Here is a 26274-nt window from a genome sequence, read left to right on the forward strand (position 1 = left end):
TCTAAATGGGCGCACTGTAAAGTCACTTTAAAGTCACTTAAAATCTCACCTCTTTTCATTAGAAATATTCACGGTGACGGACAGACAGACGGGCATTGACAGTACTCCCTCTCCGGCCAATCGGCGAGAAGGAGAATATTAGACGACCAATGGCGAGTTGAGCGTGCGCGCGAGAGGGGCGGTGCCGTGCAGCGCTGCTGTGTTGGAATGGGTTGGAATGCTGCCTCTTTGGGAATGTTTTCCACTTTTCAATCACATTTTTTTTCCTCCTTTTTTTTTTCTCGTTCCTTCTCACAAGGGCGCTCTTTAAGCTCCGGTGTGCGACACAGAGCAGCCATTCATCGCCGGGGCAAAACCGAACGAGGGGGCAGGGGGACAGAGCGCCAGCGTCACACTATACCGATCTACAGTGAGGAAAACCTAAAAATCTCCTTTTTAAAAAAAACACTGCAAATCGGTAAGTTTACGAAAGTTTCTATTTATTGTGTGTAAAATAAATGTTCCATATCAATGATTATTAGTGATTATTGGGTCACGTTTAAAATAAATAGGCATATCACTGGCAGGTTTATTTTTAATGTATTTATTAATCCAAAACATGTATAGGCCTATATACTAGACAATATTCTTGTTTTTTTGGATCCGTATTCGTTAAAGGTTGGCCACAAATGTGTCGCACTTTGTGTAGTTATTTGACACGCAGATTATAGGCCTACCACCTGCCCGAGCGCATTGACATTAATCTAACACAATTAGGCTATACATTCGCTACAACTAAGTTACTTTTGCCATGTGTAGGTAGGCCTATAGGCTATATGTGCATATGCTAATCCAAGAGGGCAGTTTATTTTACACGATGACAATTAGACTATACAATTTCTTTCTTTATTTTTTTAATCATTTCCAAATTCCACCCTTTAGGTGTGCTGAAACCCTAAGTGAAAGGGTAGACTTTTACGCGTGTGAAACGGACTGTCACATTTCACGGACCAAACGGTGGAAAGTATTTTTTTATTTTTTATTTATTTTTTTCAACACACAAGCATGGGTTTGTCTGGAAAGAAGTGACGGAGAAAGCGTCGAGCCAGAAGCATCTTGTTCAACTGTAGCCCTTTTTTTCCCTCCCTTCTCCACACCTATAATCCGGGGTTTTGTATTAATTGATTGGAGGGTGGAAGGAAGGGGAAACAACAAATACAAAAATAAAAATGTCCGGTGAGGAGCACAGCCTATCCGAGGCGGAGCTGAGCCCAGGAGGTTCTGATGACGGACACTCGCTGTCGCCGACGCACTCCGGGGCGACAGGTGGCCGGGACTCTCCTCTCATCTCCGGCCCGTCGCCGGCGCACATGGCCTCGCTGTGCGGCGCGGTGGCCGCCGAGGGCGGCGACGGCGGCGCCGGCGGGGAGGACGGCACCAGGACGGCCAAGGAGGAGGCGGACGACGACCGCTTCCCCATCGGCATCCGCGAGGCGGTCAGCCAGGTCCTGGACGGATACGACTGGACGCTCGTGCCCATGCCCGTGCGCGTCAACAACGGCAACAAGAGCAAGCCGCACGTGAAGAGGCCCATGAATGCCTTCATGGTGTGGGCGCAGGCGGCGCGCCGGAAGCTAGCAGACCAGTACCCCCACCTGCACAACGCCGAGCTCAGCAAAACCCTGGGGAAATTATGGAGGTATATATATGGACTGGAGTGGTGTGTGTCAAATAAAACCGGTGCAAACTTAAATCAATTTAAATCCAAGTGTGCTTTAATAAGCACACATATGTTAATCCATAATGGAGTATTCATCATCAGTTTAGGCCTATATATTACAGCCACTCTGTTTTCTCTTCCCTATATACAGGCTGCTGAACGAGGGCGACAAGAGGCCATTCATCGAGGAGGCGGAGAGGCTGAGGAAGCAGCACAAGAAGGACTATCCCGAGTACAAATACCAGCCCCGCAGACGCAAGAACGGGAAGCTCGGGACTAACGCCGAGGGGGCTGACGGCCAGGTTGAAGGAGAGGCCAGCCACTCCCAGTCCCACTACAAGACCCTCCACATTGAACACAACGGAGGGGCCGCGTCCCCGCTGAGCGATCTGCACCACCATCACCACCACCACCATCCTGCTGGTATGCATGTGGCACACATTATTGAATTAATTACTCACAACGGCATGCTTCATTCCAATAGTCTCCCGTGCATCAGAGGCATGACTAAAAGGCCTATTCATACTCCAGTTTTAGGTGATATGGTGACCAAACTATAACACGTGACGTCATGCCGCTCACCCCAACACATCTCTCTGTTTTTACTAACAACCGTTTCGGTGGTCACGTAAAATTGGATGAATATATATAGGCCTTAAGAACAAAAGCAAATAAGCAGCACCCAACACTGAACGTACTGTATAGTTACAAAAGTAGAACCAGACGTTTTTTGAGACATATAACTCTGATCTCTTTGTATAGTTGCACAGTGTTATGAATCCGGTATGACTTTATTTGATATGACGACTCACTTGACTAATTTGCCCTTTTTTTTAAGGTCAAGGTCACAGCCCACCGACTCCCCCCACAACCCCAAAGACAGAGCTTCAATCTGGGAAACTGGCGGAGACCAAGAGGGAGGGGGGAGGCTGCAGTGGGGGGTCGGGAGGGGCCAGAGGAGCTCTGGGGGTCGGAGCAGAAGGGGCGTCCGGTGGCCCCTCATCATCAAGTGCTAAGCCTCACATTGACTTTGGCACGATGGACATTGGCGAGATTACCCACGAAGCCCTCGAGCCCTTTGACGTGAACGAGTTCGACCAATACCTTCCACCCAATGGTCACCCCCAGAGTGGAGCCGGGGCCTCTGTACCTGGGTCCTCTGCAACGTCATATGCCTATGCTCTAGCTGCCGCCAGCGGGCACTCTGCCTGGCTTTCCAAGCAGCAGCAGCAGCAGGCTTCCCCATCCTCAGATCCTTCCAAGGGCCACATCAAGAGTGAGTCAGCTTCTGGGAGCCACTATGCCGAGACCACCTCTGCCCCGTCATCAGGCACCCATGTCACCTACACCCCGCTCAGCCTTCCCCACTATGGTTCTGCCTTCCCGTCTCTGGCCTCCAGGGCTCAATTTGAGTATGCAGAGCACCAGGCGCCGGGGGCTTACTACGCCCACTCCAGCCAGGCCCCGGGGCTGTACTCAGCCTTCTCCTACATGGGCCCCTCACAGAGGCCCCTGTACACTACCATAGGAGACCCCTCCAGCGTGGCCCCCTCTCACAGCCCCACACACTGGGAGCAGCCTGTCTACACCACACTCACAAGACCCTGAGGGAGACAAGTATAGGGCAGAGAGAAATATGGGAAGCGTGTGAAAGTATGTTTCTGTGTGCGTGTGTTGAGTGTGTATGTATGCGTGTGTGTGCGCAGGTGCCATATTGATGTTACATTAGAAGTTTTTACTTGTTTAGCCAATTTTAATGTGAGGTGCATCCACGGGACCTTGCATGTTTATTTTTTGTTGGTCTGAAAACAACCACATACAAATACACAGAACAAGTTCAGAAGCCGTGGTCAATAGCCAATCAAAATAAAAAAGAAACCTAACAAAGGTGTGCCATTTTAAGTGATATAAGGCAAGCGTTAAAGTGAGATATAGGTATGAAATATTGCGCACGTTAAGCTGAATAGATTTTGGATTGATGAATGACTATGATGTGACCCAGAAATGGTGGGTTATTAGACTGAAATAATCAGATCATATTAACCAAACTAAAGATGTTTTTGACGTCATAGTGTTATTTTATATGAGTAGCAAAATTCTTACTCTTTTTGTTGATGTTTTAGGGTGTAACTTTATTGTGACTGATGTTGATATTACATTTATGCATCTGCACCACTGCTTTGGGAAAAGACTATTCTGTTTCAAAATGATGTTCAGTGAGTTTGTTCATTGACCCAGTATATAAGATAGTCGTGACTCAGTTTCATTCTTTATATTTCGATAATCTGTAACGTTATTTCTGTCCATCTTTTCGTTGACTCTGTTAAACTGAAGAACCATTTAAGGAGAAAAAAGGAATAAGGGAGGGAAAGAGGAATTTTAAGAAACATTTCAGCTTATATGCATATACTTGCTCCGTTTTGGAACGATCATACCTCGACTTTATTCATATTGTGCCAATAGCAATAGAAAAATTATATCTTCAGTGCCTAATCAAACATTGTTGATGGTATTATAAATCTCATAGCACTAAACCTTCAGTTTAGTCACACTGGACCTTTTTCATGCCTTCGAGTATACAGTATACCTCTTTGCTGCATTACACTTGAGTTAAAAAATCCATTCGTACACGTTCAAATCCTGAATATGGACCCGGAGGTACATTTTTACACTTTCACAGTTAGATTAAGACTCTGGAATTGAATGTGTACAAGTCTCAACTGATCTTTTGAGATAACTGACCCGCTTTGGGTCTTACTTATAAGGATTAGAATCACATGTAGTTCTGTTCTGAGCTACATGCAGGCCAAAAGCACGTTGTTTTCTTCAAAACTTTTTTTTTTTTTTAACATACTGTGTCAAAATATCACTCTTCCTCTTCTGCAATGTGAATAATGGTCATTACCACATGCTTTATCTGTATTGTATGATGCACACTGTATCATTTTATACTGACCCTCTTACCATGTAGTTATTTTATGCAAGTAATAATGCATTGTGTCATACCTTTGCTTTTTCAGTTTTGTATAATTCTGGATAGTTTTGTACAGTGTTTGCTATACATTTGCTGAGTATTTTGCTTCCTTACAAGAAAAAGCGATATTGAGATATTATTGTCATCTATTAAATCATTTTATTTATAAAGACCCGTGCAAGACATATTTTTCTCTTTGCCACGCTGACATTCGAGGAGAAGACAATAATACATTTAATTTAGTGGCGGACAAATCAAGTTTAAAAGCAAAACATTGCTGACGAGTCAAACTGTAAAACAACGCCATCAGTACAGCACAATCCTAAGCTGTTTAGGTTGTGTTTGTGTCTTTGGTAGGCTAAAATCGACTACTAATTCCCCACATTTAATCGGCTGGGGCTGTGAGTTAGTCAGCAGGACAAGAGAGCCATTCAGTATGAAGGCTGAGGGCGAGGGAGGAAGGGAGGGAGGGGAGGGGGGAGTTGTGGGTAAAGGGCCAGAGGCAGCTCAGTATACATGCCTCCCTTCTCTCTGACCACCTTGTGTACTATATATCTAGGGTTTCTCAAACAGTGGGCCAGGACCCATTTTTGGGTCGCGAATTGAAGTATCACTTTATTTTTCGTTGATGCTATTTTGTTTGTAATATTTCAAAAGATTTCAAATCTAAAATGTTCATAATAAAATAATGAAAACAAAAAATCATACATTTTTAAAGCTTGTAGATCCGCTATTATTTTCACTAGTTTGGGTCCCGGGGCCAGGGAGACAAATGTATCTTTTGGGTCATCATCGAGCTCAAAAGTTGTGTGTGTATAGAATCACAAGAGAACAGTGATATTCTCAACCTTTTTTCAGGACCCCCAGTTTGACATGCATTAGGTCGTGGTGGACCCCCTTTTGATATGATTTTTTAAATCATATCAAATCATATCTACACCATCTCAGAATTACATTGCAGGCCCATAACCTCTCAATGACCACATGCACGTTGAGAACCAACGTTTCAGAATATATACATTAAAAAAAAATGCATTCTGAAAGAGAGAAGACTGTGTGTGTGTGTGTGTGTGTGTGTGTGTGTGTGTGTGTGTGTGTGTGTGTGTGTGTGTGTGTGTGTGTGTGTGTGTGTGTGCGTGCGTGCGTGCGTCATGTGTGCATGTGCGTATCCGTGTGTCCATGTGTGTGAGTGTGTGTGTGTGTACACGTTTGCTCCCATGGGAGTCATACAGTCCTATATTTGGCTCTGCTAGCCTAACCTATAAACACCTAATATTTTCTTAGGGTAGTGTTATTTAACATACGGGAAGACAAGCATTTTTATTGACAAGATTATTTATTTTCAACTGTAAAATTGGAATTCTCCTTGTAGGTAGTTGATTATGTTGACATAATCTTTTAAGTGCATGTGTCAATTAAAGGTGGTATAAATTATATTTTATTTTTGTTAAAATAAGTGTTAAATGATGTCTCTATAAACACTGCTAGAGTGCTAGAGCTATAGTGTCCCTCAGAAAATACATTTTCAGGTCAGGATACCAATTTCATCCAATCAGGAGAGAGCACCCATACAGGATAGTGGTAAAAACAAAAACAATTGAGCATTTTAAATTGGAACACTATTAAATTGAAGCTGATAAATGGATTATCTCTGTGTTTACTAAAGAGCTGGAGAGATGTGGAGATCCTTGTTAATAACCGATAACTGATCGGTTTGGGTCATTTTTTTCTTCCACAAAACACAAAACCTTTAGAAGAGAAAATGGAAATAAATGAATGAATTAATGATTGAATGAATGAATGAATGAATGACGGTAGGACAGAAGAGTTTCTTTCTTTCTTTCTAAAAAAAAGCTGCAGACGGCGAATCGAGTTATATATTTCTGTACTGTAGCGTCCGTCTGCCAGACGCTACAGTACAGAAATATATAATTCGATTCGATTCAACTACGTTTCCCAGCAGACACTGGTATCCTACGTCATTCCAAGGGCGCCAAATGAACAGCGAACCCAGTGAACACACAGGAGGAACATCACATCACACAACAACACACAACTTGTGACATATTTTATCATTTGAGAGGTGAGAATGAATGACTGGCTTTCTGTTTCATCCGTTTTATCATTATGTTTTCATTCATTTAATAAACGAGTCAAAACGACGCTTATTTAAACAATGACAGCAATGGAACCTAAACAAGTTATACAAGCTCATGCCTGCGTTATTGATAATGAACATACTGCAAACTTAACAGCAGGTTAAGGTCATTTTACTGACCTAGGCTTGGGTTAAATGTGTCATTTAGTAATTTAAACGTTATTTACCTGGCACTTATTTACACTTTAAGGAGTTCAGACTGAGTTTGGAACTGCATGGCTGCAGTTGATGAATTGAAAATGGTGGACCCTGTTGTAAACAAGTGTAATGCTTTATCAGTGTGTCGTCCATAGTATCTTTGTATTGAGTTGTGCTTTCATGTGAATACGGTAGTACCCATTCTGCAAACTGTTGATAAATACTTCAATCAATCAAAAATGATGTTTTTTCATAGATTGTATTATGTGTATATTTAATTTAAATGAATTGTTGAGTACGTGAGGACACCAATGGAAACAAGCCGAAAGGCTTTTCTGGTTTAGCAGACCTTGTATTCATTGTACTGTACCTCCCGGCTATAGCAATGTCAGAATTGATCAAATACATCTTGAGAGTCTAAATCTTAGGCTCTCAACCGGCCTGTACCTGTCTGTTAATAAAGTATTCAATCAATCAATCAATCAATCAATAAAATTCCTCACATAATATAGTCAGAGAACTAGCTAAGACAGACACAACGCAAGGGGACATGAAGATACAAAATGGAACAACAACGCAAATAATCAGGCCCACTCCTGTTTTAGTAGTAAGTAATAACTTCTAGGTCTTTTGTCTGTATATGTTTCCTTTCAGTGTTGACCCAGAGCAGCAGTGATGGATCTCGGTGACTTTGAGGCAGATAACTCCGTTAGCTGCCGCCTGGCTTCAGAAATCCCAGACATCTGCAAGACGGAAGATTGCTGTTTGGGCATTGATGAGGCGGGCAGAGGGCCTGTGCTGGGTGGGTATGACCATTTAGATGCATTTCCCCACACTCACTTTTTCAAATACCAATTAATTCTATAATACACTTGCACAATAAGGACAACTTTATTTAGGCAATGTTTCGGTCAATAGACAGATGCCCGCCCCGAATTTGGTCTATTTTACCCGAAATGTTTGCCTAAATAAAGTTGTCCTTAGTTTTTGTGCAAGTGTTGACGGTGTTTCTGTGCATTTATACTGCACATGTGAAAGAGGTGAAAACAGGCCAATTCTAATCACCTTGTGTAAATTTATCTGACTATGGATTGCATTTTTATAGCGCTTACTTTATAGAGTGCTTACTCAAAGTGCTTTACAATGGCCCATTCATTCATACATTGGGAGATGAAGCGGCGAACAGTCAACAGAAATTCCATGAATTAAAAAATAGAAGAAAAAAAGTCTATGCACACCTACAGAGGACAGGTGCGTTGGACAACTGGAACTGGAGAAGTAGATCCCACACACTGTCTTCACTTACAGCATTATTTCTTTGAGCAACGTTTCGGTCGTTCAGACCTTCATCACCATGCCTGATGACGGTCTGAACGACTCAATACAAATAATGCTTTAACCCATTTTGGGCGGGAACCCCTTTTGGTGTTAGCATTATGTTATGCTTTAGCTATTGAAAAATAGCAGATCTACAAGCTCATAGCGCGCCACCGAGTGGCGCGCTACGAGCTTGTAGGTCTGCTATTTTTGAAAAATCGAAGAACGACAGAAAACTGTCAGGATGTAGAAGACATTTTTAGAATCTGATCTCAGGCCTAAATGGGTTAAGTGAAGTGCGGGATCCATGAATTAAAAAATAAAATAATTAAGAAGTAGTGAACAAACGCGTCGCTTCGTGCCGTGTTGTGTGCTCTTTCTGGTGAATGTTCCCCCCCAGAATAGGCAGTGTTTGTTGGGGGTTCAAGTGGTTAAACCAGCCTCAACGTTCTGGCATGACATTTTGGACACATTCTAATAGTCCTGTTGGTTTATTTTGCAGGACCCATGGTATATGGAATATGTTTCTGTTTTATATGTTTCTGTTTTATTTTGCAGGACCCATGGTATATGGAATATGTTTCTGTTTTATATGTTTCTGTTTCATTTTGCAGGACCCATGGTATATGGAATATGTTTCTGTTTGATATGTTTCTGTTTCATTTTGCAGGACCCATGGTATATGGAATATGTTTCTGTCCAGTATCCAGAAAGGAGGAGATGAAAGGCCTGAAGGTGGCAGGTAATCCTCTTCTAGGCCTTATCAACATTGAAGCCACATTTTTACTGCACAACCGTTTTCGCTGGAAAAACAACCATACAACAAAGTATAAATGAGACCGGCTTATAATTCCATTTCTGGATGTGTTTAATCATGGATATGGTAGGATCTACTTTGTACACTGCAATTCATTAAAGGTCTTTAATCACAGAGGAAATAATTCTGAATAGAGCGTGGCTGCGTTACATAATAATATGTTTCCTAAACAAATGGATGTTTTTCTTGGCTTTTCTTTCAGATTCAAAGACTCTGACAGAAGCAGAACGAGAGAATCTTTTTGATAATCTAAATGGAGCCAAAAGCTATGTGGGCTGGGCCATTCAGATTATTTCACCCAATACCATCTCTACCAGCATGTTACAGAGGTACACACACACACACCCCTTACTATCTTTGTGGTTACATGAAAACAGATTTTTGAGCGGTGCTTCCGCTCCATTACGCAGCTATGTGTGTCCCCATGTCTACGACGTACGTACGTACGTACGTACGTACGTACGTACTGTAGTGTCTGTCTCTGCTGCAACATGTCATTTCTCTACCGTTTCGGACAAGGGAAGGCTCGCCGGAAACGGACCGACCCCCTGGGCGCGTTCCTGGGGGTCTGGAGGTTTTTCCGGGGAGACCCCCACATGGTAACTCTGTCATTTCTCGAAGGTTTTTTCCAAAAATAATCAAAGTACAGTACAGAGCACAGTACAATACAGTACAGCGCACAGTACAGTAACTAACAATAAATGTATAGTTGCACCGCTCAGTTCACACAGGTGTGATTTTCCATTACAAAACCATAACCAACCATAACCTCAAACCCCACACATCTCCAAATTTGAGTTTTGTCCTCATAAAGAGACGACTGGTAGAACTCTTTACTACTTTTCATCATGGTGAGTGAATATACAGACTGTACATGGCATTAGAACTCTTTACTTCTTTTCCTCATGGTGAGTGAATATACAGACTGTACATGGCATTAGAACTCTTTACTTCTTTTCCTCATGGTGAGTGAATATACAGACTGTACATGGCATTAGAACTCTTTACTTCTTTTCCTCATGGTGAGTGAATATACAGACTGTACATGGCATTAGAACTCTTTTACTTCTTTTCCTCATGGTGAGTGAATATACAGACTGTACATGGCATTAGAACTCTTTACTTCTTTTCCTCATGGTGAGTGAATATACAGACTGTACATGGCATTAGAACTCTTTACTTCTTTTCCTCATGGTGAGTGAATATACAGACTGTACATGACATTAGAACTCTTTACTTCTTTTCCTAAGGTAAAAATGTCTGCTATTCTTTCCACAGGACAAAATACAACCTGAATGCCTTATCACATGATGCAGCTATTGGTTTGGTGCAGTATGCGTTGGACTGTGGAGTACAGCTCACAGAGGTAAGAAGACAAAGAAGAAGACTTTATTTCATTCACTAATGCTGTATAAAAGTGCAAATACACCACCACTTGCTCAAATCCAAAGTAAAAGTTATGAGTGCTGTGAATTTCTTTGGTTAAAACAAAAAAACAAAAAGTTAAAGCTCTAGTCTGATAGCAATCAACAATCATTGCTAGTGATTGCTAGTTAATCTTTGAGTGGTGCTAGCCATTCCTATTCCTATGTGTGTCCCTGGCTGTGTCCCTGGGTCTGAGCACGGAAATAGCATATTTTTACCACCAAGTGTCACTGTTGCGCAGCCTAACGCACCACCAAGTGTGGTGCGTTAGGCTGCACACACACACACACACACACACACACACACACACACACACACAGGCCAGGGAGGAGAGCCTGTACAGTACAGCACCACTCACTTATTTTTTTTGTAACTGGTGTCTCCCTGTCTCTCCAGCTCTAATATTCAGAGCTGGAGAGGGAACTCTGAATATTCAGCTCACCAATTTCATCCAATCAGGAGAGAGAACCCATTTATCATCTTACATTTGACTGGTCCATACCTGTGGATGTGCACACCCAAACTACTGAATATGCAGACATTAGAGCAGGGGTTCTCAACCCGTGGGTCGCGACCCCTCGGGGGGTCGCCAAATTATTTTGGGGGGTCCCCAAAATATTTTCAAAAAAAAAAATATATATATTTTTTTAAATTTTATTTTCACGATTTTTCAAAAATAGCAGACCTACAAGTTCGGTGGCGCGCTATGAGCTTGTAGATCTGCTATTTTTCAATAGCATGTGTGAAGTTATGCTCTAATGATTAGAGCACAACTTCACACACATTTGGAGATGTGTGCTACTCATTTGATCCTGCTGGCGGCGCTGTCTGACAAGCTTGGTCATTTACGACCTGACTTCGAACTGAATCGTTAACCAAAACCATGCGAGAAAAAAATGCAAATAGTTAAAAGGATAACTAGCATAATGCACGCACATCCGAGTGTATTTCGACATGTGCTGGATAAAATAGTCAAGTTAAAATAAAGTACAAAATTATCCGCACGCGTGCTCTACTGCTCTCAGTGTATTTACTATTTATTAAAGATTTTGATGGCATCGTGACTACGAGCTGTGCGGCCTCTCTCCCTTTTCAGTCATAGTTATCTCCTGCGGTCAGCACCTCCCCACTACTGGTGTGCGCTCCTACCTTCCCGTTTTGTACTATTTATTAAACTAACAATATTTTGACCCAATTGGTCTTCATCAGGTTCATGAATGAGAACAAGTGATCAGGGTGTTGGCAGAACATGGGCATGAAAATATTATATTTTATGTTTACTACAAAGTTAGAAAGACGAGGAGACCTGTTATCGAACAGACTATGCTATTTTTGCAGGAGGAGAGGACACTGGAGCACCACAGACATTCAAGCCTTTTATCAGAGTCATGACCGATGAAGACCGCAAGGTCGAAACGTTAGTCATTTTCTCGTATATTAGCACCTAATGAAAGGCTTAACCCATTTTGAGACCTGAGATCAGATTCTAAAAATGTCTTCTACATCCTGACAGTTTTCTGAAAAAGCCATGTTTCTATGTCAGTCGTTCTTCGATTTTTCAAAAATAGCAGACCTACAAGCTCGTAGCGCGCCACTCGGTGGCGCGCTATGAGCTTGTAGATCTGCTATTTTTCAATAGCTAAAGCATAACATAAAGCATAAGATAATGCTAACACCAAAAGGGGTTCCCGCCCAAAATGGGTTAAATATCCGTGCTACTCCTGTGTCCTCTCCTCCTTCTGCATCCGTTGTCCTTGTTCCTGTGATGCTGATTGGTAGATTCCCTTTATGCTATTTAGCACTTAGTCGAACAATAAATTACTTTGAATTGTCACTGTCAGAAGTCACTGTTCACAATTAATTTGGGAGCAAAACGTACAAAATCGCTCGTGTCCTGAACGTCATACTACTTTACTTCCATGTTGACTCCCTTGTGGTGGTTCTGTGCAGGTGTTTGTGGATACAGTGGGCCCAGCAGAGAAGTACCAGGATAAGCTTTCCCAGCGGTTCCCTGGTATTGAGATGACAGTCAGGCCAAAAGCTGACTCCCTCTTCCCTATTGTCAGTGCTGCCAGTATCTGTGCCAAGGTTGGTCAAAATACTACGCTTTGTCTGTGTGTTCTGTTTGCTTAGACTCCTTAACACATTCTCTGCCGTTGATGGAGATCTCCGTCAAGACGGAGATCTTGCATCATGTGGTCTTTTCAGTGGTTTATGATAGATGGCACACTTCGCCAACGTATGAATGGTTCTAGGATGGTAAATGGTACATTTATATTTATCCAAGGTGCCTTACATTGATATAGATTGTGCATTACATTCACCCATTCAAACCAATGACAGAGGGAAACCATGCAAGGCACCAACCTGCACATCGGGAGCAATTAGGTGTCTTGCTCAAGGACACTTCAACACTATCTCCAGGGGAGCCCGGGTTCGAACTAGCAACCTTGCGGTTCCCATGCAGCCACTCTACCCCTGAGCCACCGCCGCCCCGTTGCTAAGCAGGATGCTATAGAAGTAACAGGCGTTTTCCATAGTTTCACTACAATACTACAGTACTGTGACTTGATTTGTGGTCCTAGAGCACTCTGCCTTTTTGTTTTAAGTTGTATAATTCTTTGACTAGATGCTATAGTCGTGGATTTAAGTTCTCAGTCTCCACGAGCAAAAATTAGCCTAGATCTACAAGCTCACAATGCATCGCGCAGACCTTGTAGCTTGTAGTTAGACTACTTTCGGTTATTATTCTGTCTTCACTTATAGAGCAGCAGTTTATTCAGCTGAGTGCCAACGTTTCGGTCTAAACGACCTTCATCAGGTATCTGGTTACAACAGTAACCGGTAACGGCTATATAGAGGAACTCGGAGAGGCGAGGACCAATCGGAGGCACACGCCAGTCTGTTACCATGATTCGCATTTGTTTGCCGGCTCCGACGCACCTGTCCTTGTAGGTGTGTGCGCACAAGGACTTTTCTCCACAGAGGTTATTATTCTTTAACCCATTTAGGACTGAGGCAGATTCTAAAAAAAAAAGGTCTTTTAAATCCTAAAAGTTTTCTGAAAAACCCTTGTTTCTGTGTCAGTCGTGCTCAAACATTTTCATGTCAAGGACCCCCAGAATTATATCTAATTGGCCCCGACCCCAATCTCAAAATATTTTGTTCCAGGGAGGGACCCCCCCAGAAGCAAAGATTTGAGTTAAAAATGTTCGTTCTGAAAGAATATATATTCAAAGATGTGTGCCACATTGTCATGATTTTTCCAAAATAGCAGATCTACAAGCTCGTAGTGCAGCACTCGGCCCAACAAAGTGTGTTGATTGTCATGAGTTGTCACCTGCCGAGTTGGCTTTGTCCGAGGCTTTAAAGGTCTTTTAAATGAATACTTTTTGAAACGTCTATGGGGAAAATGACTGGGGAATTATTTCCTGGTGCCCTCGTCGTTCTGAAAGGGGGCGCTCTATAGGACTTGGCCATGAGATGAGATTTTATTTTGCTTTAATCCGTGGCTATAGTCCTTCTACAGTACACTAGATACACATTTTGTCTAGTCACAGGCGGTTGTGTTGTGATTATCATGTCACCCCCATCTTCTCGTGAATTATGGCAAATTGACATTGAATATGACATTTAAAAGAATTTCTCCCTTAACCACTTTCAAACTGTCCCTCTTTTGGGGTCAAATAGGGTTTAAGTGGCTAATTTTGCAGTGGTCAGATGCCAAGCAATTTAAAATCCAGCTGACATGGAATTCCAAGTCACTATGTGCCAGATGTCACAGAAGATGATTGTGGAGCCACCATGGCTGCCACGGAAAACTGAGAGTTGAGGTCGGTTCAAATTCAATTAATATGTTCTCTGATGTTGTGCCCTGTTCCTCAGGTGGCCAGGGATCATGCAGTAAAACGCTGGAACTTTCCTGAAGATCTTGGCGATATCCAAACAGACTATGGCTCGGGGTATCCCAATGGTAATGAAGGATAAAGCAAAAAGAATCTACTAGTGCTCCCAATTTCTCTCATGTAGAGTCAATCCAAGTTTGTCTGTCCTCTTGAGTAAGAACCTGTGTTTTTTTTTAGAATAAAATACAAACAAATATAAAATGGAATTTTAAAAGCATGACCGATTATTCCACCTTTTTTCTTGTGACTCAAGGAAGACCCTAAATGACAATGAAAAAGATAATGTTTAATTTGATTTTGATTTGATTAATTTAGAAAAGCAATCATAATACAACATTATAATCAGCGATTCAAGGATTTCACAGTAAAGTCTGAAGACTTATTTCCACTGAGGTCCTCTCACACTGAACGGAACGGGTGCAGTACTTAGTTTAGACAGTTTTTGGTTTAGACTAGTCATTGGTTAGACCAGTCATTAGTCCTACAACTACAACCTATCTCAAACCCTCACCCTAAACCTAACCTCCCACGGGGCAGCACACCTAAACCTAACCTCTTAACCCATGTCTAACCAATGACTAGTCTAAACTAAGTATGCACCCCGAACGGAACAACACTTTAAAATGCATCACAATACATACACATAACAGTACATACACAACACGACATGTACGTCCCTATCCTTCATGTTACATCATGGAGTCGTGAGTATAGTGATACACATACACCGACTTGACTTGTTTCTTCATTTCCAGACCCCAAGACTAAAGCATGGCTGCTGAAGTACTTGGACCCAGTGTTTGGGTACCCGCAGTTTGTTCGCTTCAGCTGGAGTACAGCGCAGAACCTGCTGGACGGCAAGGCTGTCACCGTCCATTGGTAAAGGAAACGTTTCATATAATTATTATATATATTTTTTTCATATGAGAACGAATACCAGTGAAAAGATTCTGTAAAAGATTACTTTTCTATGCCCCAGCATATATTAGCATTTTGACTGTTTTTAAATGAGCATTGGCTACTATCTCTCACCATATCTCATTTATTTAGCATTAAATAATGAAAAGCAATCCATGTTTGTGGGCAGTAGTTTGTAAAAGCCAAAAACTTAATTAACTGGGGTCTATTGGTTCCCTCCTTTTTCCCCTCTACACCAAATCTCTTAACCGAAAATAGTCGATAGAGAGAATGCATAAACATGTGGAATTGGAAGTGATGACACAAAGCAATGAGCAGACAAAATTGGAACTGGAACACTATAAAAATTAAGCTGATAAATGGCTACTCTCTCCTGATTGGCTGAAATTTCATCCCCTACTGTACCTGAAAATGTATATTCTGTTTATTAAATAGCTGCAGAGACAGGGAGACTCCTGTTACTGAGCAAATACTCTATAGCAATGATTACTATCAGAATATAGTGATGTAACCTTGACAAAAGTGATTTAACCACAAAACGAACGCGGCCTGTGCAAAACGAACCGACCCCGGGATGTGTGTAACACCATCCTAAAAATGGGTCTTGTTTTGCAATGTTTGTCCTCAGGGACGATGACGAGGAGGACGGGGAGAAGGCAGCGGCGCTTCAGAAGAACACGTCCATGCTGTCCTATTTCAACCGTTCGGCAGGAGGTAATGCTCAGACCCACAAGACTCACCGCTTCTTCACTGACAAGAAGCTAGTGAGCCTGGACACACTGTGAAGAACACACACACACACACACACACACACACACACACACACACACACACACACACAGATAACCTGTGGCCTCCTACATGACATCCTCTCTCTCGGTCACTCCCATATTTCTGGTCCAGGCTATTCTTTCTACACTCTACAGACTACACACTCAATTATATTCAGTCCAAACCTGAATTCTCATATACCTTCATGTATGTTTTTTTCCCCCCATATATTTGTTTTATATATAAAAGCAGCTTTTTAAATATTTTTTATTTTTCTGTCTCTGACTTTATAGTACTTGTTTTCAATTGGAAACGGACAGTTCATGTGTGAACTGATTGTGGTGGTGGTGATGGCGGTGTTTAGAATACCAACGCTGTCCTCCAGTGGCCATATGGAAAATTACACACAGGATCACTGACACAGGGGTGAAAAATGGGTTACAAAATCGTGGGATAAAGATTATTTAAAAAAAAAAAAGGAAAATTACACTCATTTGTATGAAACGTTCCACTTGACAATATTTCACAGACATTTATTTGGGTCCCATTTATAACATGAAAGTTGTCGATGCAAAGTGTACAACTTTGCTAAGACTGTTATATGACAATTTGTTACACATGCACTGGAATTGCATTGTCCTTCCCTGGATACTAAAGATATATTGGATAAGGTACATGGAACAATCTAGCCTGGCTGTGGCCACATACTGATAACGAGCTTCCTCATAGCGGGGAGGAGACGTGAGTGAGTCCACGTTCAGTGTCTGGCAAAGCCAGGCTAGGAACAATCTCTTCCTTACTGGGTAATTGTTAATCATTGAGCTTTTTGAGTGGTGTAAACCACTCCTACAACTGGCTTTTGTGTGCAGAAAAAAATGAGCATGGTTGCTATGTTCAAAATAATTTCTGACGTAATTAAATCACACCCGGGTGAACTGGATGACCGTAGCAACCGTGGTCATTTTCTCTGCACAAAAAAAGCCAGTTGTGAAATCACATCCAGGTGTGATTTCATTACGTCAGATCAGAGCTGATCAGGCTATATAATACCTTACCTTATATAATAATAATGATTTCATTACGTCAGACATTACGTCAGACCACAGCTGATCATGCTATATAAAACCTTACACCACTCAGTTCACACGGGTGTGATTTTTTTTTTCTATAAACAGCCTTTGTCCCCACACGTCTCTAGATTTGCCATTGACAATGAAAGGGGAATTTAGGATAAAATGTCTGCTAAATCTTGTCCCCACACGTCTCAATATTTGCCTGAGAAACTGAGAAATTACGTAAAAATTCCGCTAAATATGACGTAAATTAAACATCAAATCAGCTAACCAATCACAGGCAACAGACATTTTGATTGGCCAGTATGAGATGATTCATGATGATGTATGATGATAAGAGCTGATAATTCCGCTAAATATGACGTAAATTAAACATCAAAACATTAAACGCCATTGACATTGAAGGGAAAACTTGCGTCATATGTAAACGAGCAAATCGGCTGCATGTTGGTGGGAGCGCTTGGCCAATAAGGGACCACCTTATGTACCTTATGTAGCAATGTCAAATGTCCGCTAACAAATTGATGTACGATGACAAGGGCGCCCCTCATTTCACACGGGTGTGATTTTTTTTAAATGTGTATTGCTTAGTTGGAAAAGAATACAATATATTTTATGTGCCGGTATATCATATAGTATATGTTGCATTCCACATTTCCATGTAAAACATGTTACATTTATTTCCATTCTCTATTAGCTTTATAGATCAGTTTGAGGTAGACGTGATGTGATAGTATTAGTGACATAGTGTTAGTATCAACTATCAATATATTGCCCCTTTTCGCATCAACTATGAAACACATTTCCCCTTTTTCAACAAATATAAAATAGTGTGAGTGAAACACACATTTACAACAAAAACATGTCTCCCATTGACTCCAGGGCTAATCTACATGATCCAACAAATCACTTCATTGCAAACGTCATTTGGTTGCCAAATAGTTGTTTCTCAGAACTTCCATTGCCCTTCGTTGTTATAGCAACACGTCTAACATCCGATGTAAACATAGATCCATCTTACTTTACCAATATTCCCTCTTCAACCATTTTTGAGGGGCTCTAGCCCCTCCAACATCTGGCTTTCAGAATTTACGTTGTGGCAGCCAAGTCTATGGAAAAAAGTTGTTTGAAAATAAACAAAACGGCACCACTCGTGATGTCATGTAGTCTTTTGGACTTTTTATTTTTTGCTAAACAAACGGCACCCAAAATGTTTGCTCGGGGTCTACTCTAAGCAGTGATGTCATGTGGCAGCCACAGTGGGGGCCTCTCACTTCACACAAGTGTGATTGTTTAGATTACCACATATTGACCCACAAACTTTCTACAATGAAAATATGGCAACAAAAAACTCAGGTTTCTATGCAGCATTATCCATCAATGTGTAATCATATAGTGGTGATCAAGAATGTCTAGGGTAGGTACCCTCACAAAAAACATGCAGTAATCCTGCTCTCTAAACTGCCTCCCCCTGGTCGTCCGGGGCGCGTGATGGAGGGGAAAGGAACTGGTTGGAATAACGTGTTCCTTCCACGTTGCTACGTCCAACCGGGGAAACTCCCCCCTGTCAGGTGAAAAGAAGCGGCTTGGACTCCTCATGCATTGAAGGAAAGATGAGGTCAGCCTGTTGCTCTACCCAGGTTGACAGGCGGAGTATATTGCCCAGAATAGGCCTATCTCACAGCCCGCTTTCCACGCCCACTTCCGGTAAATAGTGGTGTCTTTAACATTAGCATTTACAAGTTTTTTTTCTCTGGAGAATCTAAGTACATTTTCTAATGTAAAAATGTGACAGACCAATATTATTATGAAGCAAACAAGATGGTAAATCAGCTCGAACAGATAGAACAAACCTTACATTGAGAAAACAAAAGTTGTAGACTTCTTAAATTATCTCTGTTAACATGTAGCGTCTATGGAGTGACGTCACGCTATCACCACTAACCCCGAAAGGGGGCGTATTAAGGGGGGCGGGGAAATTCTGTGAGATAGGCTTATTGCACTAGACATTTGACAGTGGGTGAACAAAATGGGTTGCAAAAATCGTGGGATAAAAAATAAATGTCTTGGTAAAGGAGCTCCCTGGTTCAATCCAAAATGCGATAGAATGGAGATGCATCTCTCCATCTGTGGATGCTAGCTCCCATGGGAGTTCTGCCGAGACTCCTGCATCTTCTTTCCAAAGTTCATAGCCAGGGTCGATACCGCAAAAGAGGACAGGATGACGATGGAACTCCCAACAAAGTGCGACGAGGCTCCTCTAGGGACGACTCTCAAAGCCCTCCTCGGGAAGGAGTCTCTGTCAGAAGCTGTAGCAGTCACTGTCTGAGTCACAGCTTCCATGCTTATGGCTCTGTGTGACAACACATGGGAGACAAGAATCTGAAGACAAAATCCACGAGCCGAGACAACGAAGTCATCCTTGATGGCTGAAGCGTCATCGTAGAGTTTTATCTAAAAGTATTACTCCAGCAAGAAGTAGTCCTGCAGCGTCTGCTGGTGATGTCTGGATCTGTGGTTGTAGCGGTGCGTTTGATCTGTTCTGTTCTTTCTAATCCTGGCCTTGAGCCTTCTCTCACTCTAGTTCCTTATATAAGTCCAGGACTTCAGGCATCAAATCCCCCAAAGTAGACCAGTGTGTCCTGGTGTTGTAAACACCCGCCATGACGGGACAGGGCTAATCTGGGATCTTCTCCAGTCAAAGACTGCTGCTTTTGATACTATTACATTGACCCACAGAGGATGATCAGGGGATAGAGACCGATAGGTGGTCCACAAACACAGCATAATCAATAGATTAGACTCAAGTCTATCTGTCTCCCATGGACAGAGAAAAGAAAATGAATCTATTTTAAAGATTTACAAATTCTAAACTTCACCCTGCCCAGCCTGATAACACAGAATAACAAGCAGGATAATTACACATCGCATGCATTTTCTGATTCAAAGTAAATTGCGCTGCCATAAAACAAAGCAAACGACTGGTGCTCAAAGCCCTAACATTCTGTGAATCCACAGTAAATTCGATGTCCTATTAACTGTCTGCTATAAACTATGCATTAGTTCCGCTGAGCTTAAACTCTCATGACATCAAGGTCTAGAATCGTATCTAGTTTCTGACTTTGGAGGAGAGTTGTTCATGTTCTTGCATTATCTTGCTTTCTAAGATCATGGTGGGGGAAAAACATGTGTATTAATTTTAGTCTATCCTTTATCCTTAAGTCTTTTATATATTTGTTTCCCTGACTGAGGACAGCCTAGGCCTACCTGCACCAGGAATAAAGTGGTGACCTGGTGACCATGGAGTACCATGTCTCTAATCCTCATGGTGGAAGCTGTAGATAGCTCTGGTTAATTTTCACGCCGTCTCTCATAATTGCACTAATGGGATTGTGCTGCTTATTTTCCACTGCTGACATCAGAGCGTGTAAAGCTATTAATGAATGGAAGTGTCACGTCACTGTTAGAACTAGACATTCAAAGAATATGTCAGAGGAATTTGCCTAAATGTCCTTGAAATAAATGCAGAGAAGGAGATGCCTGCTTGATTTGTTCTTGTGTGAATATCTGCTTTCTTGAGTCAGGTATTTGCTCTCAAACATTGTTCTAACCAATGCCATTTATGACCCTGTTACTTAATTTGACCCAGTGAAATACATGAGTCCTGTTATGTTGGCCTTCAGCAGCCTAAACATAGGCCTGTGCATGACAACCTCAGTGAACGAGAGCTTGTCTGACCTATGGGATGTCGTAACTGGGAGATTTTCTGAATTATGGGAGGTCGGAATAACGGGTGAAAGCCAATCAGCTATTTGCGCCGCACAACACCATCGTACAGTGAATGATAAAATAAGGCTTAAAGGAGAATTTCATAAGGCTTTCTTACCTTTATTTGTAGTTGTTACGTCACCACCAAAGAGGTCCAGGTGTTATTTTGTGCATAAGTGCATTATTGGCTATTTCCCCTAATATAAGCCCTCAATGGGTGTTGGGTTTTTGTGCTAATTCGCTTATTTCCATCGATATAAGTAGTAAAGTGTGCCGCTTGGGATACTATTTACATTATGAAGAGAGGATATATACATATTTTTTTTGAGCGATGGAAATAAGCGAATTAGCACAACACCCCATAGCCCCATTCAATTCAATGCAATTCATTGAGGGCTTATGGTAGGGGAAATAGCCAATAATGCGCTTTTGCACAAAATAACACCTGGACCTCTTTGGTGGTGACGTAACAACTACAAATGGTACAAAAGGTAAGAAAGCATTCTAGTATGGAATTCTCCTTTAAGTGTTTATGGGAGATAACGAGAAGCAGTGTCATGTGTGGATCACTGACAGTAAAAAAAACATGTTGGGAGTTCTCTGTCTCTATGAGTAATGACTGGCAATGTTGACTATTATAGTATACACACAAATCCCATTTCCCACCCCACCATTACATAATGGTGATCTACATGGAATACTTGTATCAGACAGATGCTAAGTAGTTATAATATACTGTATACATACAGTATTAGATCATTGATGCCAGGTTTGTTGTGTAGCATGTAGCCTACTTGGTAGCCTAGTTACTTTGTGGAACATATTTCTTTTCTGGGCACTCTTAACTCCTTGACCACTAGCCCTGTTGTTGATGCTCACTTATTCTTACAGTTGGAGGCCATCGATATTGTCTTTTTCTTTTGGGCGGGAACCCCTTTTGGTGTTTTAAACATTATAATTTAGCTATTGAAAAATAGCAGATCTACAAGCCGCGCTACGAGCTTTGTAGGTCTGCTATTTTTGAAAAATCGTGAAAATATTTATTTCAGAAAACTGGAGGATTTAGAAGGATTTTTTTAAATTTTGAGGTCAGGCCTAAATGGGTCAAATGATAAGGGACAATATCGGTGGCACGCAACTGTACAGTATTAGATCATTGATGTTGTGTAGCATGTAGCCTACTTGGTAGCCTAGTTACTTTGTGGAACATATTTATTTTCTGGGCACTCTTAACTCCTTGACCACTTGCCCTGTTGTTGATGCTCACTTATTCTTACCTGTATACTTGGAAGCTGTAGTGGATAAAAGCACCTGCTGCTAAATGCCATGCAACAGTTACATTGTAAATTGATGTGATGTGGCGTAATGTGCTGAAAGGGTGGATCTACCTATGCCTCCTATTTATAACAAAACAATTATTAAATTAGTAAAAATGATTCCATTCTGTTGAGTATCAGATACTCTGCACTAGTGTCTTGAGCAAAAGTATCGAATGGCACATTTTCTCATCTAAATCATCATCTTTCTAATTGATCTTTAAATACTTTTTATTCATTTCCATGCATACGCCTTAGCTTGGCATTTCAAATTTTGCAATGGTTTTATAGCTCTTTTTCTGAGTTGAATATTATTTTATAATTTAACTGTAAACTTAGGCCGTTTCCCATTATATTATTTTACATGCAATGTTTTTTCACCTGGCTTTACGTCTCATGTATGTCATTTACTTGGCAGTATGTGTCAGATGAGTGATGCCAAATTGCCAATGTGTCTCTCCACTCTAAAATGACAACAATCTGGGATAAAAGTTGGGTTTTAGCTAACCCTTAGCCATATTAGCCAGTCTCCTCTGTGTTGTGTCTGGTGAGAAGATTAACTGATCTCTGTGTCAAAATGTCTCAGGATTGTCGACATGTCTTCTTGACTGACATCCTGTCACGAATGACTGTCTTAAGTCCTCAGCAGATGGTGGCTTTTCGTTTCATTGTAATAACAGATCTTCACCACCAGGTGTCCCTACAGCCCCATGACGAGTGATGTTCTTTTTTTTAATCCTTAGTAAATAGTAGTTTGGAACGTGGCCTAGTTTACTCTGTTGCTTGTATCCAGCACTGGGATCAAATGGGGACGTAATCATCAGTTCCCTGCAGAATGTGTACAATTGTCATTACTCATTAGAGCAAAGGCCTGATTAAGGTTGAAGCAGGTGCTATAGCATGCCAAAGCTGAGAAATTAGCACATTTTCTTCACATCTCTATTTGGGTTATGATTAAGGTGACAACCGTGACAGTCACATTAATCAAGCCTTAGATACCTTTTTCATACTATTAATTTGCACCAATAATGCATTTAATAAGCATTCAGTCATTAGTGCAAAACTGAAAACACATGATGCTTTTAGAAGAAAAAAAAGCGGTAAATCACTGGCCAGGCCACATGATATAACCTAAACTTCATTATAACTTTAATGACTGGTTTTGCTCTGGGAACCACATTTTATGTTGACCATGAAGTCAGGATCAAATAGGACACATAACTCGATAGTCTTCCATTAGAGTTCTGTGTTGTGACCCTGAACGATCATATTACAAGCCATTTTGTGGATCTGACCCAAAGGTCGAGAATCACCGACTTAAAAGCAGCAAGCTGGTCTCAGATGAGAGCTCATATTCCAAGATATCAATGCATACTCTGAGGTTTTGGTGCTATAAATGTCGGTGGAAATTTGTTGGCTGGAAAAGCCAATTATTCCTATGAAGATGCATAGTTGGGGCCTATGTAAAGAACTCCTACCCCCTCTGCTCTTCGTGTGTGTGTGTGTGTGTGTGTGTGTGTGTGTGTGTGTGTGTGTGTGTGTGTGTGTGTGTGTGTGTGTGTGTGTGTGTGTGTGTGTGTGTGTGTGTGTGTGTGTGTGTGTGTGTGTGTGTGTGTGTGTGTGTGTGTGTGTGTGTGTGTGTGTGTGTGTGTGTGTGTGTGTGGTGTGTGGACATCTGGGCACCTTGATGTAAAATTGGCTATTTTGTCCAAAATATTAAAAGAAAATGTATATTTAAAAAATGGTCTTAAGTAATGTATGATGTGAACATGCACGATATACAGGTTTTGTAGCAAATTGTACTGTAGCAACTGTAGAAATATTAGACCTTATATTATTTTGTAAACATTTTGGACAAAATAGACAATTTTACATTGAGTTGCCCAGATATCCAAGGTGCCCACCTATCCTGTTACCATAAATATGTATGCATATGTACAGTATGTATGTATGTATGTATGTATGTATGTATGTATGTATGTATGTATGTATGTATGTATGTATGTGGAGTATACAATGGGCCACAAACTAGCCATCGTCTGGTGTTTTATTATTTTTTTATGCTTCTCCTGGAACAGGCTTTTAGCACAGCTGTAGTCTGTGACCCACTTCTACACAGGATAAGAAACGGGGGGAGGTGGAGAGGGGTGGAGAGAGGAGAAAGGGAGGTGAAGGGGTTGTGTCAACTCAGAGTACGCTCCAGGAAGTTGAGTTCCGAGAGAGGAAAGGGTCTTTGCATGAATAAGTCAGAGGTGGTGAGGGCATGGAGAAACAAATGGAGGTGGCCAGGCATTTGGTTGGTGGGTGAGGTTTAGGTGAAAGTGGACGCTCTAACCTGAAGGATGGACAAAAACGTAGATGGAATATGCATGTAAAAAATAAGAATAAGAGGGATTTTTGATTGATTGAATACTTTTATTAGTCAGAGGTGTTGTACAGTAAGGCATTTAGGCTAAAAGAATCACACAAAAACGTCCTGGGGCCATTATATTCAATTCATCAACATAGCATAAACAATCCATTTAGGCCGGAAACAGAAACCGATCTACAAGCTCACATCTTGTCACGATGTGATGCGTTGTGAGCATTGTACATTTGCTATTTTTGAAAATGTCTGCTTATGATGGTACATGCCCAAACATGGACACTGGGTTGAGAGTAGTTAATAACTTCTATGAATAGATGGTATTGCAATTATTTTCACTATCCTTCAAACTGGACCCTTTCCTTTGCATGTACAGAACACACACACACACACACACACACACACACACACACACACACACACACACACACACACACACACACACACACACACACAGAACAGAGCTAAGTGGAAGACATCAGATGCCTATGAAGACATTTGAGATGACATATCTCTGGTATGGCATAGACGTAGATAGTCAGGGCACACATTTGCATGCATATTCCAAATCTCCAAAGGTTTTGCCTGACGTTAACTCCCCTCCCCATGGTACATCCTTGGAAAGGTATGACATCATTTTTAGGGACTCAGAAACAGGCCATTAGGGAAGATTTGGCAACCCATTTGAATGCCCCACCCCCTTCCATGTAATGAACAAAAAATATGTAATATTAATGTGCTTCCATAAATGTTTTAATATGAATAAGGGGAACAGCGCTACATTTGCTGGAGTCTGCCTCAAACAAGCTGATAACTAGGTCATTTCCCCAAACGCCATTGTTCTCTTCTTCTCTATACACAAAGACTTGTTTATAGAGAGACAAGAAATGGAGGGCTCGTATGCCTTGTGGCTCATCCAGCACAGACCATATGCACCGTTGGTACAGTGAGCGCAGGGGTTCTCAACCCGTGGGTCGTGACCCCTCTGGGGGTCGCCAAATTATTTTAGGGGGTCCCCAAATTATTTAAAAAAAAAGAAAAAAGATTTTTTTTTTAAATATATTTTCACGATTTTTCAAAAATAGCAGACCTACAAGCTATGAGCTTGTAGATCTGCTATTTTTCAATAGCTAAATTATAACAATGCTTAAAACACCAAAAGGGGTTCCCGCCCAAAATGGTTTAAGGTTATTGTAGCAGTCAATTTATATTGGGGGTCGGGAGGGGGCGGGGCGGGGGTCCCGAGACATTGCCAAAGCATTTCCGGGGGTCCCCGGCCAAAAACGTTGAGAACCCCTGAGTGAGAGGACCCAGGTTTGAATCCAACCCCTGCAGTCTTGTTTCGCACCTCTTTCGCTGCCCTTTGGTTTACTCTGTTTCTACATTCTCTTACATTCTCTGTCCAGCATGTCAACTCAGGGCATGCTCCCATGCCATCCACCTCTTCACCAAAGTTCTCTGGGGGCGACTGTGGCTCAAGAGGTAGAGCAGGTCGTCCAATGATCCATGGGTCGGCGGTTCGAATCCCGGCTCCTCCTGGCTACATGTCGAAGTGTCCTTGGGCAAGACACTGAACCCCAAATTGCTCCCGATGTGCTGGTTGGTACCTTGCATGGCTTCCGCCGCAATC

The 26274-nt window shown here is 41.7% G+C and overlaps 2 protein-coding genes across 2 annotated transcripts; both read left to right on the forward strand.

The window, feature by feature from the left end:
• Positions 1–926: 926 nt before the first annotated feature.
• On the forward strand, positions 927–4947 carry LOC306922453 (transcription factor SOX-10-like). Its single transcript, XM_079500086.1, has 3 exons — positions 927–1678; positions 1851–2122; positions 2538–4947. The coding sequence occupies exons 1-3, from the start codon at positions 1209–1211 to the stop codon at positions 3305–3307; spliced, it is 1512 nt and encodes a 503-aa protein (XP_079356212.1). The 5' UTR covers positions 927–1208; the 3' UTR covers positions 3308–4947.
• A 1692-nt stretch (positions 4948–6639) lies between these two features.
• Positions 6640–16387, forward strand: rnaseh2a (ribonuclease H2, subunit A). Its single transcript, XM_079500087.1, has 9 exons — positions 6640–6756; positions 7624–7771; positions 8957–9028; positions 9306–9432; positions 10382–10469; positions 12479–12616; positions 14414–14501; positions 15189–15312; positions 15980–16387. The coding sequence occupies exons 2-9, from the start codon at positions 7645–7647 to the stop codon at positions 16134–16136; spliced, it is 921 nt and encodes a 306-aa protein (XP_079356213.1). The 5' UTR covers positions 6640–6756; positions 7624–7644; the 3' UTR covers positions 16137–16387.
• The last annotated feature ends 9887 nt before the right edge of the window (positions 16388–26274 follow it).

Source organism: Electrona antarctica (genome assembly GCF_951216825.1).
Source record: "Electrona antarctica genome assembly, chromosome: 4".
Classification (NCBI taxonomy): Eukaryota; Metazoa; Chordata; class Actinopteri; order Myctophiformes; family Myctophidae; genus Electrona; species Electrona antarctica.

Bases quoted from the DNA above. Each gene is read 5' to 3' on its own strand.
- LOC306922453 (XM_079500086.1), top strand. From the start codon at position 1,209: ATGTCCGGTGAGGAGCACAGCCTATCCGAGGCGGAGCTGAGCCCAGGA. The intron at 1,679-1,850 runs GTATATATATGG...CCCTATATACAG, and splicing joins ACCCTGGGGAAATTATGGAG to GCTGCTGAACGAGGGCGACA. The intron at 2,123-2,537 runs GTATGCATGTGG...CTTTTTTTTAAG, and splicing joins CCACCACCACCATCCTGCTG to GTCAAGGTCACAGCCCACCG.
- rnaseh2a (XM_079500087.1), top strand. From the start codon at position 7,645: ATGGATCTCGGTGACTTTGAGGCAGATAACTCCGTTAGCTGCCGCCTG. The intron at 7,772-8,956 runs GTGGGTATGACC...TTCATTTTGCAG, and splicing joins GGGCAGAGGGCCTGTGCTGG to GACCCATGGTATATGGAATA. The intron at 9,029-9,305 runs GTAATCCTCTTC...CTTTTCTTTCAG, and splicing joins GAAAGGCCTGAAGGTGGCAG to ATTCAAAGACTCTGACAGAA.